The 16,813-nt window shown below is 35.9% G+C and overlaps 1 protein-coding gene across 5 annotated transcripts in view; it reads left to right on the forward strand.

Moving 5' to 3' along the window:
- Window positions 1-10,945, forward strand: part of TRPA1 (transient receptor potential cation channel subfamily A member 1) — a 32,110-nt gene extending 21,165 nt beyond the window's left edge. For 2 of the 5 annotated variants that reach the window (XM_048940140.1, XM_048940141.1), the window contains exons 16-27: window positions 593-652; window positions 1,981-2,079; window positions 2,695-2,765; window positions 3,212-3,359; window positions 4,771-4,860; window positions 5,082-5,251; window positions 6,481-6,610; window positions 6,740-6,922; window positions 7,599-7,667; window positions 8,768-8,878; window positions 9,363-9,460; window positions 9,916-10,945. In XM_048940140.1, the coding sequence (XP_048796097.1) occupies window positions 593-652; window positions 1,981-2,079; window positions 2,695-2,765; window positions 3,212-3,359; window positions 4,771-4,860; window positions 5,082-5,251; window positions 6,481-6,610; window positions 6,740-6,922; window positions 7,599-7,667; window positions 8,768-8,878; window positions 9,363-9,460; window positions 9,916-10,147 (1,461 nt within the window). In that variant the 3' untranslated portion in view covers window positions 10,148-10,945. Of the gene's footprint in view, window positions 1-592; window positions 653-1,980; window positions 2,080-2,694; window positions 2,766-3,211; window positions 3,360-4,770; window positions 4,861-5,081; window positions 5,252-6,480; window positions 6,611-6,739; window positions 6,923-7,598; window positions 7,668-8,767; window positions 9,461-9,915 lie in introns of all 5 variants that reach the window. The other 3 variants (XR_007375932.1, XR_007375934.1, XR_007375933.1) reach the window with 3 other exon arrangements.
- Window positions 10,946-16,813: the final 5,868 nt, after the last annotated feature.

Genomic DNA, 16,813 nt, shown 5'->3' on the forward strand with positions numbered 1-16,813 from the left:
AATAACATGGATTATTATAACAATTAAAAAAAAATCGTAAGTTAATTTAGCTGTGCTGTAGTGATAGTTTCAGGCCTTTCTGGTCTCTTGAATTTCTTTAGAAATAGATAAAGATCTTGGCTTCCTGAGCAAAATGAAGTGATGAAAGTAGCCTAGCTGTGTATTATGTATAGCGTATATATTTAAAAGGATTATAAGAATGATGGAAGTTAGAGGAGAATTGGTTTCAAGGGTATTTGAGGTAATTTCACCTTCTGAGTTAATTCTTAAATCAAGCTAGAGAAAAGTTTTGATTTTTTTTTTTTTTTTAATTAAAATTGCTTGTTATGTATATATTCAAGAATGTTTTTCATTTCATACCTTTAAACTAACATACAGCCTTGTGAACTGAATAATTTCGTTATTTAACTCCTACATGTAAATTCTGGAATTTTGTGTATGTGTAATATAAACCATAAAACCTGTCTGAATCATCTCTTCTGTTAAAGTACTGCTGTGTTTGAATGCCTTTTTCTTCATGCACAAACTTTGTGTTCTTATTGATGAATGTTATCTGTATCACTTTTGTTCACGTTTCTGTTCATCTTCAAAGCTTGTTTTGGACAACTGCATAATTGAGTCTTCAGAGGAAAAGACAAGTCGAGATTTCTATGTAAGTAGATGAAGAAATGTATAAAGTCAGTAGATTTTATGATCCTGAAGTCAAATATGTCACAATGTCCCTGGCAATGTATTAGCAACAGAACGTTATCTGGATAAGCATTAAGTTAGAGAACCATCAACCTCACTTTTAACTACTAGTACTAGATTTAAATTTAATACCTGTTCAGTATTTTCTGTAGCTGCACAAGCATCCTGGTATAAATTGAAATTGCTTTAACTTAAGTCATGAGGAATTCAATAGTTACTCTCCAGTAACTGAGCATTTAAAATATATTCACAAAAAAAAAAAAAAAAAAAAAAAAACCACAACACCAAACATCTCAGTTCTTGGAAGACCTTAAAGTCACTTCATCAGCTTCTAGCAGTCTTCAAACATTTGTCTGTGTTATTCTCTGTGAAGCCAGTGATTTAATTCTCTTTACTATTTGACATTGAAAGAAATACTTGAAAGTGTATACACTTGAAAGCTTGGAAAGAAAGCAGTATGTATATTTTAATGTTTGTAAACATGGTGTGACACGTTACTGACGTGGCATGTCTGTAGATAAATATCAAATGTTACCAGAAAAGACAAGTGACTGATCTTTGGGCTGCAAATGGCTTTGTTTTTGTAATCTTCATGCTTACACATTTTAGCAAGTATAACAACAAACCTGAGCAATCTGTCAACTTTAATCTTGTTGCGTTGTTTGTTGCAATCAAACAGAGTGTCGCAGATGGGCTGTGGTTATGCCAAAGTAATAGTGATAAATAATAGTGCATATAAAATACATGCTTGTCCTAAGAAGTACAATTGTTATAAATAATTCAGAGTTCAGTGTGGGGTTTTTTTGTAAATTCTTCTCCAAAATCATAAATAGAAGATTCTGAGGAAGCATGAATGTGTTACAGTTGCATTATCTTTAAAGCCGTAATCGAAATCACCTAATGAATTCCTACACTGGATTGTGTGTACATCATTAGCAGAAAACTTTCAAATTTTCTGTTAGTACACGTTTTATTTATATTGTATTATCAATGCCATATAAATTCTGAGTACAAGCTTTTCTTTGAAGTCAACATTAAAGCAAATTCTAGTTACATTAATGATATTTTTAGTATTTTAAGAAGATAGGTGTATTTTTTTTTTATTGCAATATAACATATTTAAACAATTATGTTACAACCACATTCTGTTTCAATGTCATGTTCACAGGCAGACTGACCAACAATTAGTAAACATCAGTTTTACAAACACTATGATATGATACACTGCTTTTTTTTCTCTCGGGATAAGCTTTTTAAAATTCAGCATATTATCTACTCTTTATTGTTCAGATTGAATACAACTTCAGATATCTTCAGTGTCCCCTGACACTTAACAAGAAATTAAAGGAAAGTGAAGACATTTTCTATGAACCGCTTGCCATTTTAAATGTAAGTATTTTATTTTACTCTGATGTAATTCCATGCTGCCTTGTTTGTGATAAAATCAAGGATTTGTTACATTTTATCATAACATCTCTTCTCCAAAGACTCTGCTGTTCTAAAACATTGCCAGTTTATTTTCACTTCTTTTTTTTTTTTTTTTTTTTTTTTTTTTTTTTTTTTTTTTTTCCTTCCCAGCATCATTACAGAGAGATCTTGCTGATTTGTTTGGTTTTTTGGGCTTACTGTTGGCAATTAGATTTGGTGTACTTTTTAATAGTAGAGAAATTACTTTCTAGTTAAATGTAGCTAGAAAATCATGGTCATTTCACATCTGTAGCTAGCAAAATGTTTACTCCTAAAAACTTAGATAATTAATCAGTCTTCCAGATTTGTCTGCCTCTCTAGCATGAGAGCTGCAGAAGAGAAAATGGAGGACTCAGTAGGCGGAGAAGACAGAATCATAGCTTTGAATGTAGAAAAGACCTTTGCAGTATCTTACACAGACACTGTAGTTTCCATTACACTAGTGATCAAGTTAAGAAGGTTGGCTAGCTTGTTTAGTAAGCATGTTACTCAGCTAGAAGAGACAGATTTGATCCTTGGTACTTTTTTGTTTTGTAGGCCATGGTACGGCACAATCGCATGGAGCTACTTAGTCATCCCGTGTGCAAAGAATATTTGCTAATGAAGTGGTACGTGTATTTTAATGTATACAAAAAGCAATATTACACATCAGGATGAAGATTATTGTATCTTAGAGTTGTTTAGTAGAACATGCATATTACTGTGGCATTAATGACACCAATGTCTTTTGTATACAACACTCATAAATGTACACAGAATATGCTAATGTTTATATAAAATGTAACTTAGAATTTAGTAATGATTCTTTGGTATGTATGGAAGAAGCAGCCACTGTCTTTCCTTCCACATATTTTCTAAAAAAATGTTTAATAGTATAAAGCTAAAAAAATGATGCTTTAGAATGTCTGCCACAGTTCACACAAAGCTTAGTGAACACTGGTCACAAAAAAATGTTTGGAATAATACTTACCATGAAAACATTTTGCCTATTAAATTTAAATGCATGCTCTTCTAAATTTATCAAATGTAACATGGAGTATTTTTTACTTTCAAGGATGGCTTATGGTTTTCGAGCGCATCTAATGAATTTAGGCATTTATTCTCTTGGTTTGATACCATTGACTCTTCTGGTCACCCACATACAGCCAGGAAGATCTTTGAATGGGACAGAAATCTATGAAGCTAGACCATTAGAATATGAGGTACTGAGTTTTCTTATTCTTCACAATACATTTAGACTGGTTGTGGAAGGAAGTTACGATTATTTTGAGCTGTTAATTATTTATCAACTCTACATAGAATTGAAGTGTTTATTTTTATCTATTCAGCAGTGACGTCTGATGATAAATTTTAATTATGATTTCTTGTTTTCAGTGTATTTTCTAAAAACTTAGCTGGTAAAAGACTATTTCAGTTTCTTCCATGAACTGAGTGTTCCTTTAACACTGAAGAAAAAGGAATAACATATGTCTAACAATAAAGAGAGAGCTAACGGTGAATTTTTCAACTTTTCATATATTTTTATTTTTCAGACAAACTAAACTGATGTTGCTTTTTTAAAATTTTGGCATATAAATAGTCGTCAACTGTTAAGTCTTTTTGCCTATTCAAATACAGCTTCATTTGCCTGTATTTTGTATTACATTGGGGGAGGCCTCCTTATGTCCTTCTAGTACTAAAAGGGAGCTTATAAACAGGAGGGAAACTACTTTTTACAAGACAATAATAACAATAGGACAAGGGGAAATGGTTTTAAATGTTAAAAAGGGAGATTTAGATAAGGAATTAGGAGGAAATCTTTACTCAGAGGATAATGAGGCACTGAAACCGTCTGCCCAGAGAAGCTGTGGAAGCCCCATCCTTGGAGGTGTTTAAGGCAAGGTTGGATAGGGCTCTGGACAGCCTGGTCTAGTTTGTGGCAGCTCTGCCTACAGCAAGTCGGGGAAGGTTGGAACTAGATGATCTTTAAGGTGCCTTTCAACCTAGGCCATTCTATGGCTCTTAATTCAGGTTAAAGATATACGCTGTAATGTGCCAGGTATATATTGCAGAAAACTCGCATGAGGGAGTTGGCTTTACAATTTATTTATTAAAAGTCAAAATTCACTGTTGTTTTCTGTGCCAATATAAAGCAGCTCGCTATAAAGTTCTTTGCCTATACTGATTGTAAATAAAGACGTCAAAGGGAACAGCCACGTAAGGGTGTCAGGACTCCAATTTGTGCACATTCTAAAGACTTCAGTTGTCATTCCTTATGCTGCAGTGTGATAGTTAAGTTATGGACTGCAGAATTTATATTCATGTAGAGGCAAAACATACTGAAAATGTTGCCTGCATACGGCAATTCCATTCACAACTGTGTAACTGGTTAACAGCAACTGTTTAGCATGGGAATACTCAAACTTTCGTATTCTGTTTGAATTACTTAACCACAATGTAATTGACATGAATTTAACAAAAGCATTAATAAGACAGAATTTTAGTCTGTTAGCTTGCTTCAAATAAACTTAGTACTACCTTAGCATAATGTGTAATATAAGGTAGGCAGAGCTAAAATAAACATTGTTCATTTAATAGTTTCTGATTTGCCTTGTGCTCTGTTTTATATTTCAGGACTCATACTTCACAAGAGTGTGTATGTGTTTAGTTTTAATTATGAGTTTACTGGGAATTTGCAAAGAAATATTTCAGCTCATTCAGCAGGTAAATATATACAGAAATAAATTCATAAAATTAATTACAGTGTACATGGCACTTTATATGATATTAAAATACATCTGACTTTTTTCTAATTACAAGGGAAATATGATTTATTCCTGCAAATAAGATTAAAAATGAGAAGAATACTTAAATAGATGTTATTTAATTCAGTCCCTTAATGATGAATGACTTGTAAATATGTGTCTGTCTCTCTTAAATCCTAGAAATTGAAATATTTGTTGGATTACTCCAATCTATTGGACTGGACAATTTATAGTACAAGCATAATTTTCGTGTCTTCTTTATTTATTAACACACCAGCTCATTTGCAGTGGGAATGTGGAGCAATTGCTGTATACTTGTCTTGGATGAACTTCTTGCTTTATCTTCAGCGGTAACAATTATTTAATTGCTTTGTGATAAATAATTTCAATATTTCCAGATAGTTTACATACCTGAGAACATAGTTGATTGTGTTAGTCCTATTATATATTTATTTAAGCTATGCAAGTGTCTAGATTAGGATCTAATGAAGAGTATTTCTTTTTACCTGATAAACTGTAATTTTTGGTGTTTTTTATGTAAAGAATCACAGTGTGTTACGATGAATAGAAAAGAAATAGCAAGAAGTATTTTGATGTTAATTAATTGTGTATTTCTTTTAAAGAATGTTTAGAATTTCACTTAAGAAAAAAAAAATCAAACAAAAGGTCGTTGACTTCCCCTTCCCCAAATAAATACTGCTACAAAAGGATGTAAATCACAGGTGGCAGAAGGAGAACAGACTATAGTTACATAACTTAAGTGAAGATAATTTCTCTTAGCAGTTGTCTATATCATAATGCTCTATAAAAGTATCACAACAGATGAAATCGTGTTGTGAGTTGACATTGACTCTATTTGTTGATTAATTTCTATAGCATTTCACTGTAGTTGAAACATTTTAAAGATAAGGTTTGTCAGTAAAAGCAGTGTCAAAGATATTATCTCCCTATGACATTGCATTTGTTGACAAACGTTGTACACGTGTCTGAGCTTAGATAACTAACGAATGGGCTTGTCCTCTGTCCTTTGCTGTGTTCTATGCACAAAATGATATTGAACATAAGCAGTAAAAATCAAATTCCTTGAGTGTTCAGCCTTTTTTCTTATGGTAGATTAAATGTTATCCTTCCCTGTGTATTATTCGTTTGTTTGTAGGCTGTACAGTTACTGTATGCTTAATTTTTCTGAGTCAGGCCATCTGTTCTCAAAGCACCGTTGGCTATTGATTACTGATTTCAGTAGAACTGTAGCAAATAAAAACAAATTTATTTATATTAAGATTAGGTTTGCTTTACTTTCAGCTTATATTTTAGGGGGGGAAACCTTGTGCTACTGTTTTAGCGTAACACAGTCATCTGGTCCCTGAGTCTGGCACAAAACATAAATAAGTTCAGGTTTGGGGGAAAAACTAGATTAGTCTGCTTTGTGACAATGTGTGTTCTGAGATTTGGATGCTGTGTAGGCCAGGAATGGGGTGAGCTTGTCAGAGGACAGGCTGTTGAAAACACAATGACTTTTAATAGTGCTCTAACTTCAGTATTTATTTTTTCTTATATTTTTGGTTCACTTATTGCCTAGATTTGAAAATTATGGCATTTACGTTGTGATGTTCTGGGAAATTCTGAGGACTTTGATTCGGATCGCGGTCGTTTTCTTTTTCCTGATATTGGCCTTTGGACTGAGTTTCTTTGTCCTTTTGGGTTCTCAGGTTAGTTGAGTACCATTGTGATTTCTTTATCATTTTGGATGTTGCCTTTGAATAAAGAATTTCCAAAATTACTTACAAATTTCATAGTTTTGTGGGTTTTTATTAATTTCTCCATTTCTTCTTTTTCAGCAAACATACAGCACGCCACTGCTTTCTGTAATGAAAACATTTGCAATGATGCTGGGAGACATAAATTATCACGATGCATTCCTTGATCCATTACTGAGCAATGAATTGCCATATCCGTTCCTGAGTTACACAGTTCTGATCATATTTACTTTGCTTATTCCAATCCTTCTTATGAACTTGCTAGTAAGTAAACTGCCTCTTGATATACAGAAGTGGTTAAGTGTGTGTGTGTGTGTGTGTGTGTGTGTATACACACTTGTACACAGTTTTGACATATAGAATTACTTCAGTAATCATGTGTAACATTCATTCATGGTGTAACAAATAAATATTTTTAGTGACATCAAGTTGCCTTTCACTTAATTGTTGCAGGGTTGTCCTGTATATTTTCAGATATGTACAACTAAGTAACTGATGAAATTTGCTGAGCTGCAAGAAGGTCTTCTCTATTTCTTGTGTTTGGCTCTAGAATAGGCAGGAGCATGGCCTTCTCTCTCTGTAAGGAGTTAAAAAAAAAAAAAAAAAAAAAAAAAAGCTTCTGCATATGTGAAGAGTGCATAAATATCAGAAGAAACTGTTTTTCTTCTTTGCTGAGGCATAGTCCCTCTGGTCTCTGCTACACTCTGACTTTACACTGACATTGGAAGAAATGTAAGAGCTAGCGATTAGGGATATAGTATGCACAAAAGAGTTATGTTTCCAGATTCAAGTGCAACAAGTTGAACTTTAAATTGTGTTTAAATGTAACAATTACAATTGAAAGCACAGATCAGATTATTTAAAAAAAAAAAAAAAAAAAAAAAAACCCACCCACAATAAAAATGTTTCTTGTATCTTTGATCCTGTGCTGTATTTTTAGATTGGTTTGGCTGTTGGGGACATAGCTGAAGTGCAAAAATATGCTGCCCTCAAAAGGATTGCAATGCAGGTAAGTAGAAACACATGGAAACACAACTGTAGGAATTATCACTGCTAGAAAACCATCCAAATAATTAGCTAATTTATCACCCTCATCATTAACTAACAACTTAGCATCTCTGTAAAGCAAAGTTGAATATGGGCATTCTATCCTAAGCCTTATTTTCAGTTGTCTGCATTTGTGCACCAAGAAGATGCTTTGCAATGCCAGGTATAACTAAGGAACTTAGTAATATTTATAAATGTATTTAGATACCTTAATATATATAAAGACTTAGCAGAAGTGAAGTAGAAGTATAAGGGCAGTTCTTATGACAATTAATGCTTTCCACTTGTTGAGGTATTTTGTTGCCAAGAGGGAAGAAGAGGAAAAAGTGATATCTTGCAACTTCAGATCTTTACTGAGTGTGTAACCTTTTGTGTGTTTTTTTTCTGTAACAGTCTGCAGTAGGTTTATACTGGATATCCTTTTTTTTTTTAATGTCTATGTTCAGTATTTCTGTAGCATTTTTAATAGACATACATGCTTAGTATTTCTGTAGCAATGTGAGAATAAATGGAAAGTTAGCATCTCCTGAGAAGACACTCATATAACACACTTGCACTGCTCGCAGGAGTATTTTCCTTACAGTGATTCCTCTGGCTTCTTAATCTGTACTTGCTCTGTCATAACCTAGGAAAAGGGTATAGGACAGTTAAAGGGAAAGATCACCCTCATTATTGTTTAGTCTCAAAATCTTTGGCTATGAAGTATTTAGGCTTTGAACCTTTCTGTAATCTATACTGCAACCCACAGAGTAATGAAATGTTCCAGTCACAGTAAACTCAGTTACACAAGAGTTTACTCAGATCTAAAGCTATTTCAGTTTTAAGAGTGCATAGCTGTGTGGAATAATCAACTCTACAAAAAACTATATACTGCTTTGACTACATGGTATCTAGTGTCTGGACTACGTGGATCAAATATTATACCATGGAGTGCTGTGTACATATCCTCTGAGACGTGATGCTTGGTGATTCGAATATACTAACATAATGGTTATTTTCATGATATAATGTGTCCCTATCTTAAGAGAATATATCTTATTCTAAATGCAAAATAATGTTTAGGTTAATCTTCACACAAACTTAGAGAAGAAGCTGCCATTTTGGTTCCTAAGTCGAGTGGACCAGGAATCAATCACAGTCTATCCTAACAGACCACGATACTGTGGATTTATGGTAAGGTTGTGAATAGTTGACTCTAGATTTTGTACTAAAATGTGGTATGATTAACTTAGATCATTAATTGGATCGTTAATTGATATCAATGATAGCATGACTATCTGATGTTAAAGTGGCAGATCAGTTTGAGTGCAGCCTAATTTATTCAGCTATAATTAGTGCTTTGAATTCTCAGTGATAGGTGATGTTATTGGTCAAGAGAAGTTACAGAAGTTATTCAGACTGAAAATGTAAGTACTCACTTCTGTTTTCTTTATATCTATTTGTCTACTTTTAATTCCATCTGCTGTTGGTAGACTGAATTTTCTGATTAAGCATATTTGGCAATGGGAATGTTTAGTATTCTAAAACTAACTTTATACCCGAAACTACTTTTAGCATTAAGAACGTATTGGGGCTGGTACTGTTTACCCATTTAGGGTTATTTATCTGTTTTCAGATTACAGTACTTTATTTCATTTTGATACCATGTTTTATTTAGAGTGTATTCCAGTATTGCTTTGGGTGTGAGGACTCTACCACAGATGCACAGAGCACTGATACAACATTAGAATTGGAAGTTCTGAAGCAGAAATACAGGTATACGTTGTCTTATTACTGTAGCAGTCAGTAGAGCCCTGTATCACAAAGGTATTGCCGTTTTAAAATAGCATTCTAAAACTCAATGCTTAATCCGCAAAGTAAAATTTAATGTATCAGTTGTCCTTAAATAAAGTTCACTGGTATGGTAACTTAATTTGTATTCTGTAATGTATTTAATTTAGTAAATACTTTAGAAAGTGCTGAAGAAATATTCTTCTCCTATGGCAGAAAGAGGATGGGCTTGTTTTCCCCTTGGAGTGAACCATATTAATAAGGAAAAGGCACACTCATTTCCAAATTAGAGGTTTGTGTATGGAAGTTTTCCAGAGTTATTCTAAACTCACAATTACTGTAATTCCAATTGGTTTGCAGATACACACAATCCTTTGAAACCAAATGACGAAGCTTATTCTATTTTCAAATTGTTTCTTTTTCTTTTTTCTTCCTCTTAGGCTCAAAGATATATCGACGCTGTTGGAAAAGCAACACGACCTCATTAAACTGATTATACAAAAAATGGAGATAGTGTCAGAGGCTGAGGATGAAGACAGCAATGATTTATTTCAGCACAAGTTTAGGAAAAGGCAGTTAGAACATAGGAATAGTAAATGGGATACAGTGTTAAAAGCTGTTAAATCAAATGTGCCTAACCCAAGCGCAGAAAAGAACAGCACCTTCTTGTAGACTTCTTGTGATACCGTGTTATATTAACATTTTGTTTTTCTTTAGGGTCAATTCTCTATGCCTGTGCATAATATCAGTGTGATACAGTATTTATTCAAGTAAGAAAACAAGGCCAGATCCAAAAGAGAATGTAGGTGCTCAAAGCAGTATTTAAGGAGATTTAAGATGCCTACATCTAAAACTGTGATCCTAAAAGAGGCTGACCAATCAGGAAAGTGCCTAACTCACCAGATGCCAACCTTGCTGTCCTTACAGTTCTTGAGGCTTCTATCTAGGTCAGTTCCTGGATTTGGCCCTGATGCTCTTAGTCAATTGTTACAGTTATTTTTTAGAACTTTTACAAGTTCAAACTGCAATTCATCAGATGTTTTGAGAGATCCAATGGGCTTTATGTAGGCTACAGCAGGGGTAAAAGACTAACTTGACTGATCCTTCGGAAACTTTGCTGAGTAAGAACTGCAGGATCAGACCTGAAAGATAAAAAAAAATAAGATTACGAAGATGCAGCGTAGGATAAGAATAATTTCCTTTTCTGGATACCTACATGCAATTCTCAGAGGGATCAGTTGAACTTGCATGCATATAGCAGTGGTAGAACGACATGCTGTATACTAGTAATTTGCCACTTACTGTCCTTATATCATAAGAACTGACTTTGTTTCTTTAATCTGCACTCTGGTTTTGTTGTTTGTTTGCTGGATGTTCAGTGCATTATGTAATATACAGTAACAGACCAAATGTGGAAATAAACATGAATTAAACTCTGTTCAAGTATCTGAATATATTTGTTTCAAAAACAGTGGTAATAAACTGGTTATGTCTGTATATGGTAACAGTGTTCTGTGATTTGCTTTTGAATTCAGACAACTTCTTTAACAGTTTTAATATATATTCTCCATTTAAGGAACAGTTATGATTCTAGTTTATTTTAAAGCAAGGCAGCTACCAGAAATTGGTTCACAGCGTACAAAAGTTCCTTAAGAACGACAGGAAGACGTGCTGCTGATTAGTAAAACTTGAGCCTTAAAATTTCTATGGATGATACTCTTTTCAGTAGGAAAAATTATTTCTCATCCAACTGCCTTATGCCATCTTTAAGACTTTGTATTCTTACATGGTAAAACAGTGATAGAGAGAGATTATGACTGTTTTTGCCTGTTATTCTGCTGTTACTAAGGTGAGCTATAGCGCATCTGCAGCTTCTTCTGACAGTTGCAGAGCTGCTGGAACAAGTCCAGAGGAGGGCCACAAAGATAACCGGAGAGCTGGAGAGCACCCCTCCAATGAAGAAAGGTTGAGGGAACTGGGCTTGTTTAGCTTGGAGAAAAGAAAGCTTCCGGGAGACCTCACTGTGACCTTCCAATACTTGAAGGGAGCATGGAAACAGGAGGGGGAATGGCTGTTTATGAGGGTGGATAGTGATAGGTGAAGGGGGAATGGCTTTAAACTGAGGCAGGGGAGGGTTTAGATATTAGGATGAAGTTTTTCACACAAGGTGGTGACACACTGGAACAGGTTGCCCAAGGACGTTGTGGATGCCCCATCCCTGGAGGCATTCAAGGCCAGGCTGGATGTGGCTCTGGGCAGCCTGGTCTGCACATAGCAGGGGGTTGAAACTCGATGATCATTGTGGTCCTCTTCAATCCAGGCCGTTCTAAGATTGTATGAAATGTCCAGGTCCTCAGGATAAAGCTCAACTAGGAAAATGTTAAGCTAACACTAGATGGCAGTGAGTGATAAGATTTTTGAATAAGTAAATTGAGCCTAAGTACTTAGTTTTAAGTTAAAAGAGTCAACAGTGTGGTTACAAAAGAAGCAAAATAGTCATCATTCATAGTTTTGAGGCTTGAGCCTTTCAAGCCTCTAAGCAGAACTCTGATGTGTTTATACACAACAGACTCTCAGGGCAGGGTTTTAATCTGTTCTATCTTTCAGCTTACAATTTGAGAAATGGTTTTGTTTTTAATTTAACAGGCTTTGCTACTTTCATTCATTTAGCAGCTCTTACAGTGGAAAATATGGATAACCATATCCATCTTTCCCATGTGCATGTCCAAAGCTGACCCTGAAAATACTGCATAGTTTGTCTGTATAGAGGACGATTTGATGTTGGAAGTTAAGGTTCTGTATCTCTGAGTGATTTTAGTTTATTTACTGTGACTTAGCCATAGCAGGCTTGCCTCCTGTTGAATAGGTATTGGGATCTATTGATGTATTATTTTAGATGTTTCTCTTGGTTTTAGTATGCACTGTCAGACTGACATGGCCATCAGAATAGTGTGGCAGAGGAATAATCTTTTCCATTGTGGTGATAGAGGACTAAGCAAACCCAGGGCGGTACAAAATCTCACAGTGGTTGGGATCCATACAGCACCTGTTAATTCAGCCATCCTTGGGTTCCTGGAGAGCAGGGCTCTCTTTGTCCTGCAGAGAAACAAAATTAGCTCAAAATTAGCATCAGAATTTAAAAAAGGTATTTGCTAGAGATGCAGATTTATGGCCTGGCTTCATGTTTCATGAAGGAGCAGTTCACAGCAGATACAACAGAGGATAGAAAACAGTTTAATCACCAGTATGTTAACAAATGTGTAAACAATTTTTTTTTATTAAAAAAAAAAAAAAAATACAACAATTTTGACCAGTAGATTTTATATGCAGAAGTGAATGTGTCTGAAGACTGTGACTGGTGTTGATGTGTCTCTGATCTTTATCACCCGCTTCCATTTAACGAATATGAATAATGCTTGATGCTAACAGATCTGCAGCATGTACTTGAACGTATGTAACTCATCTTTTACTTCACTGATTTCTTTCAAATTATTTTTCATTTTCACCACTTCAGAATCCTAGCAGTCTTTCTTAAAATATCCAAACACCAGAAGGGTTTCCATGATTGCACTGTGGCTAATTGAAGAGGAAGTTAAACCAGGCAATGTGCAATCAGTGTTGGAATTGTTAATCCACACAGAAAAGCTGCCTGCTGTTCATGCCCATTACAGAGGGCTCTGGAGGCATACGTAGGTACCATTTCTCTCTCTCATGGCTGTATATCAAGTGTTTCTGATAGTGAGGGTAAACAGTGCAGTTCATTTCCCACTGCTCAGCAGCACTGGCAGTGTATTCTCCTCAAAGAGAATGACAACACGGGTCAGACAATGGCACCATCTGCTTCCACCAAAACCAGTCTGGGGCATATTTTAAGGAGTTCTTCCTGGGAGGATAGGTTTGTGCCAAAGGTCACCAATTGGGACAAGAAATCCTTGCCATTAATGTATGATTTTGCAGTCTGAAACGAATTGGCAGTCCCATGCAATATCAGTGGCAGAAACCAGAAGTCCAGGGCCCTGGTTTTATCATGAAAGCATCAGGCCCACCCGACACCATATGTGAATAAAATCTGTTGGAGCAATGAAATCCCTCCTTACAAGGGAACCTGAGAATTCTCTGACAAGAGGATTTAAAATGGATTAGAGAGAGACTGTTTTAGGACAGGAAAACCCAGTAGGTAGGAAACAACCTCCTTCAAACTGTTCAGAGAGCATACTCATGGCCTTTGTGTGATCTACTGCTACTGGGACAAAGACAGACCACCATCATTTGGGGTTAGCCTGTGCAGGGCCATAAAGATGCTGACATCTTTCTGGTTTAGAAAGGAAAGAGCTTGGAAATGCAGCCAAGGCAAAGCCACGATGATCAAGAGAGAAAATGCTGTGGACACTTAAACAAGTAGCTCAGAAGGGGAGTTATATTGTGATGGTAATGCTTGGTTTAATCATCAAGATGAAAGAGGGAAACAATAGAAGTGAATGAGAAGTAATGCATTTTGTATGAAAACTGAGAATTCTGCTTTAGAAAGCAGAACAAAACTTAAAGCCATTCATTTCAGAAATTAATAATAATATTGTTAGTATTTATTTACCCGTAAAGGTGACTGCAGTATGAAAAGGAAACTGGGGACTGACAAGAGGGCCAGAAATAAAGGAGAGAAAGTGGGAGCAGCATGGACCTTGGTAATCTAAGAACTGAGTGCTCCAAGAGGCTGCGTGCCCAGACTGAGCACAATAGCAGTGCTCAAGGAACATCAAAATCAGCTTCACTCCACCGTGTGAGATCGAGGACAGGTAGAGTTAAGATCACTTAAAGTTTTAAACCATGAAGCACGCTTCTCAGTTCAGCCCTAATGACAATGCCAAGAGCTGGCACTGCCTGCTGGTGTGATATAGAAAGGAAGCAAGGAAGCAATGCTGTGATAAATGGGCATCATGGACTGTGGGGTGATTTCTTCTTGCTTGAGCCAACTTATTTCCTGCCAATTCAGCTTTTAATGTTTCTTGGCATGTTATCCCCATACCCATGATAATTACAGTTGTATTAAATGGCTGTAAGTAATCATGGTAAAAATTACCACTGTAGCTGTTGCTGTGTCATGGAGAAAAGAGCCTGTATTATGAAGTGTTTGATCCAGCTCTTTTCAGACAGAAGGCAGCATCCATGCATGTGCATGAAGAACTGGTGGATTTGCCTCAGTGAAGTGAAGGGATTCTCAGTGCGAAGGGTAGCTGCTCTCTCCTAGACTGAAACAGTTTGTGAAAAAAAGGTATTGGGCATTTAAGAATGCAAAGAAATTAATTTCCATTAGCACTGATCAGCCTAGTTTTTGACACTAGGGTAGTGCTCCCTCAGAAACATTCCTTGCTCTGACCCCAGTGCCATATATTGAGCCTCTTTCCCCACTGCACTCATGGCCGGAATGCTGCCTCCAACCATCCTCAGTGCCCATCTCAGTGCTAAGCTGTGAGAGCAAAGGTGGTAAACAAGATTGGGTAGGGCTTTTAAGCATCCCCAAGATTCCAAGAAGTCATCAAAACAATCAAATTCCAAAATCAGAAAAAATAGGCAGAGCTAGATTAATGTTTCCATGTTGGATAGAGTTCTCAGTGAAGGCACTGCTAGCCTTACCCTGAAAGCAAGGTATCTGCAGGCAACAGTTTAATATGTATTATATTTTGGGTAAGAGTTGGGAAGCTGAGAGATCTTACCGTCCAGAACTTCAGTTTACTCCAATAGGATCTTGCTCTCATGTGCCTGTGGTGATGACAGAAACACAGTATTTCAGCTCTTTAGTATGACGACTCCACTGCAGTAACAGGAATGGATGAGAAGCAGCTTTGGTTCTGCAGAATGTCTGAGTTCCCTCTGGTCTATTCCACTACAGAATCACTGCACCAGGGTGTTACACATAGAATCTAAATAGAAGATTCCCTCTGCAAAACAAACAAATAAAAGATAAATTAAGAGTTTGCAGGCTTAAGACAGGTATTGCTGGGAGCATTATGAAGAGGAACAAAGAAGAAATATTTGTTCTAGTCGAACGCATTATTGTTATCCATCAGCACAAGCTCATTTCTCACATTTATTATGACACATATGGGATGGAAACTACTTAGAGAAGAAGATAGATATGTAGATACTGTTCCTTCATCCTAAAAGATAAGAATAAAATCATTGCCTTCTAAATGTTCAATCAGCTCAGAGATGTTTGGTTACCATTGTGATCAGCCTCTACCAAAAGGCAAGTACTAACAAACTGCAGCCATTACTCTCCAGTAAATGAACTTGTAAATATCGTTACTAATTGTTGATAGGGAATGTAACTTTTAGTGTAGAAAGAGAAATGTACCATGGTTTGAGTGCTCTGACCAGTCTTCAAGGGCTCGTTAGGCTCTTTTTTTACAGGTTGGCCTCACTTCACTTTGTTTACAGTCAAGTTAAGGACTGGTCTAGTAGTTCTGCCTGTTGTCTGTTCAGAAGGTAGTTTTGTCTGTCCTTCAGCACAAGACCTTGGTTTTTCCAAAGCAAGGAAAGGCTAATTACTGACAATTAGAGAAAAGTTAAAACAGACAATTGGAGTAAGTAAATGGAATATGTGAAGTAAGCCCATGACCAACAGTCCATGTCAAATGAAATGCTCTTTAACAAAATGTGTACATGGAAGAAGATATGTCCTCAGGACAATACTGTTATATTCAGCAGAAGAGACATCTTGGCCTGATAGAGTTGCCTAAGGGTTGGATCCTTGCTCTGGCACTGTGCAAGAATAAAGCTCTCTATGAGATGCCTCTGTTTCATTCAGTCAAAAAGCAAACTAGCTCACTGCTGGAGGAAACAGAGGAGACTTCTTCAAGCTAAGCAAAAGGATTTGTTACTGTAAGCATATCTGAACTTCTGATGGTAGTAACACCTTGCACACATAATGAAATAATGTCAATTTTTTAATTACATGCATTACATATAATATATCCTTAATTTATCTATCATATATGGGTGAGAGTATGAATGTCAGCCCTCTCCATCAAATGTTCATAGGAAATGCTCTGGGCAGGTGTACCTTGTTTGGTTTTGAGAGGAGTCTGACATTTCAAATCCATATTTCTTGGAAATCTGATCTAAGTTAGGGCACTGACTTTCTCTTCCTTGAGAAAGCCTGTTGATATTCCTATAAAACGTGCACTACTTTGTGAAGAATTTTCACAAAGGAAAAAATAGGGAGTTGTGCATTACCTCAGCCTTTAGCTTCAACACAAGAAGCTCTGCTAATTAATAGAGATGGGCTGATTTCATTTCATGGCAGACTGTTCCCTAGCTAGATATTGTAAGTCCACCTAA

Source organism: Lagopus muta, chromosome 3 (genome assembly GCF_023343835.1).
Source record: "Lagopus muta isolate bLagMut1 chromosome 3, bLagMut1 primary, whole genome shotgun sequence".
Classification (NCBI taxonomy): Eukaryota; Metazoa; Chordata; class Aves; order Galliformes; family Phasianidae; genus Lagopus; species Lagopus muta.